The 2,096-nt window shown below is 37.3% G+C and overlaps 1 protein-coding gene across 4 annotated transcripts in view; it reads left to right on the top strand.

Moving 5' to 3' along the window:
* Positions 1-2,096, top strand: part of Med1 (mediator complex subunit 1) — a 38,284-nt gene that overhangs the window by 11,755 nt on the left and 24,433 nt on the right. For 3 of the 4 annotated variants that reach the window (XM_004633700.2, XM_023718079.1, XM_023718081.1), the window contains 3 exons: positions 950-1,004; positions 1,110-1,242; positions 1,917-1,945. In XM_004633700.2, the coding sequence (XP_004633757.1) occupies positions 950-1,004; positions 1,110-1,242; positions 1,917-1,945 (217 nt within the window). The remainder of the gene's footprint in view (positions 1-949; positions 1,005-1,109; positions 1,243-1,916; positions 1,946-2,096) is intronic. The other variant, XM_023718080.1, reaches the window with a different exon arrangement.

Here is a 2,096-nt window from a genome sequence, read left to right as displayed (position 1 = left end):
TTTTTGGCGGAACCGGGGATTGAACTCAGATCCTTGCGTTTGCCGGTCAAGTACTTATCCTACTGAGCCATCTCCCCGGCCCCAAATTTTTATGTTTTCTTTTGGCAGAACCAGGGATTGAACTCCGGCCCTTGAGCTTGCCAGGGAAGTGCTTATTCCACTGAGCCATCTCCCCGGGCACCAACTTTACCTTTTTAATCATTTTTAATTAAATAGTTCAGTGGCATTGAGTACATTCACTTTTTTCTGTGTTTGTTTGTTTTGAGACAAAAATCTTGCTTTGTGATTCAGGCTGGCCTTAATTCACTATGGAGCCCCCAGAATGGCCTTAAATTCATGGCAGTCCTCTCGCTGTAGCTTCTTGAGTGCTGGATTACAGGTGTGCTGGGATTATAGGCGTGTGCCACCATGCCCAGCTACATTCACATTTTTGTGTAACTATCATTATCATTCATTTCCAGACTTTTTTTCATCTTCCAAAACTTGACACTTTGTAGCAGTTAAACCACAGTGTCCTATTTTCTCTTTCCCTCAGCACTTGGCAACCAGCATCTACTAGACAAGCACTCTGCCACTAAGCTATACTTTCACCCCCACACAGAATTACTTTTTGGGTTGAATAATATTTCACTCTGTATATACCATTTTGTTTATCTGATTCATCTGTTGATGGACACTTGGGGTGGTTCCGTCTTTTAACCATTATAAATAATGCTATGAACATAGAACGTGTTTTGTACTGTTCTGTTGTGGAGCTGGGGCTTGAATTTAAGGCCAAAGTATGCCCAGCAAATCCTATCAATAAATCTGGTGCAGATTACAAGTATTTGAACTATGTAGGAAGTTTTTGGCTGTGGAAGATGGGATATATGCCTTAATACATTTCTGTCTTTGAAGCGTACCATGAATTTGGAATACTCTGTGATTTCTATTTAAAATTTTTTCATAGTAACATCTTTACCAGCAATGACTGATCGTTTGGAGTCAATAGCAAGACAGAATGGGTATGTAGTCTCATCTGTAGTCAGAAATATTTCACTTAGTGTTAACTTTGGGTGGCTTTATTTATGTGTCTTCTATTAATTTTTGTTTTGATTTGTTCCTGCTAGACTGGGCTCTCATCTCAGTGCCAGTGGCACTGAATGTTACATCACGTCAGATATGTTCTATGTGGAAGTACAGTTAGATCCTGCAGGACAGCTTTGTGATGTAAAAGTGGCTCACCATGGGGAGAATCCTGTGGTATGTGTTGTTGATATTTCACTGGAATCTGTGGGGTTTATTTAGGAACATTATTTAAAAATAAATTGTTGGGATTTAAATAGCTTGGTTATAGGTTTTTTTCATGAGCCACTGTAGGGATGATGTGGTGGGCTACACTGTTGTCTTTAGAATGTAATTTGGAGTAACTTGGCCTATCTCTGACACCATCCAAGGGCTTTGAGAAGTGGAAACACCAGAGGAACCCTTTTCATTTCATAGCAACAAAAATGAGCCGCAGTTGAACAACCGGTGCTAGTGATACAGAAACAGTTCTTACAGTTCCCATCCTCAAAGAGATTACAGTCAAAGGCAAATCTAAGAAAAATCCTCCAACAGGCATGAATGTGCCATGTATGTAATCACCACGTTGAGTGTAGATTCCAGGGATGGCAATAAAGAGAGATCTCAGTGTTCTAACAAGCTACTAAAAGTTCATTTCTTTACAAACTATTCCTCTGTTTTGATTTTTAATTTTACATTTTACTCCATAATTCACCAACTAGGAAGGTGTTTTTGTATTTTAATATAAGGACCTTTTGTAGCTTTAATGTTTTTGTTACAAAGCATGTGTTATTATTAAAAGAGAAAAGCTATTGATGTCTTCAAAGGTGTTCATGTTGTTTAATATTTTAATATAGTTTCTTTGATTTCAGAGCTGTCCAGAGCTTGTCCAGCAATTAAGGTGAGCAAATAACATTCCTTGATATTGATACATAATCTTGTTTTTTTCATTTTGTTTTTTAAATAGGATAATAGTATGTTGCCCACATTAGTCTTGTCTTTTTTTTTTTTTTTTTTTTAAAGGAAGGAGATTCTTTTTTAAATTTTTATTT

Source organism: Octodon degus, unplaced genomic scaffold (genome assembly GCF_000260255.1).
Source record: "Octodon degus isolate 3935 unplaced genomic scaffold, OctDeg1.0 scaffold00056, whole genome shotgun sequence".
In the NCBI taxonomy this organism is placed as follows: domain Eukaryota; kingdom Metazoa; phylum Chordata; class Mammalia; order Rodentia; family Octodontidae; genus Octodon; species Octodon degus.
The sequence above is the reverse complement of the archived record's forward strand: the minus strand, read 5'-3'. Positions and strand labels throughout refer to the sequence as shown.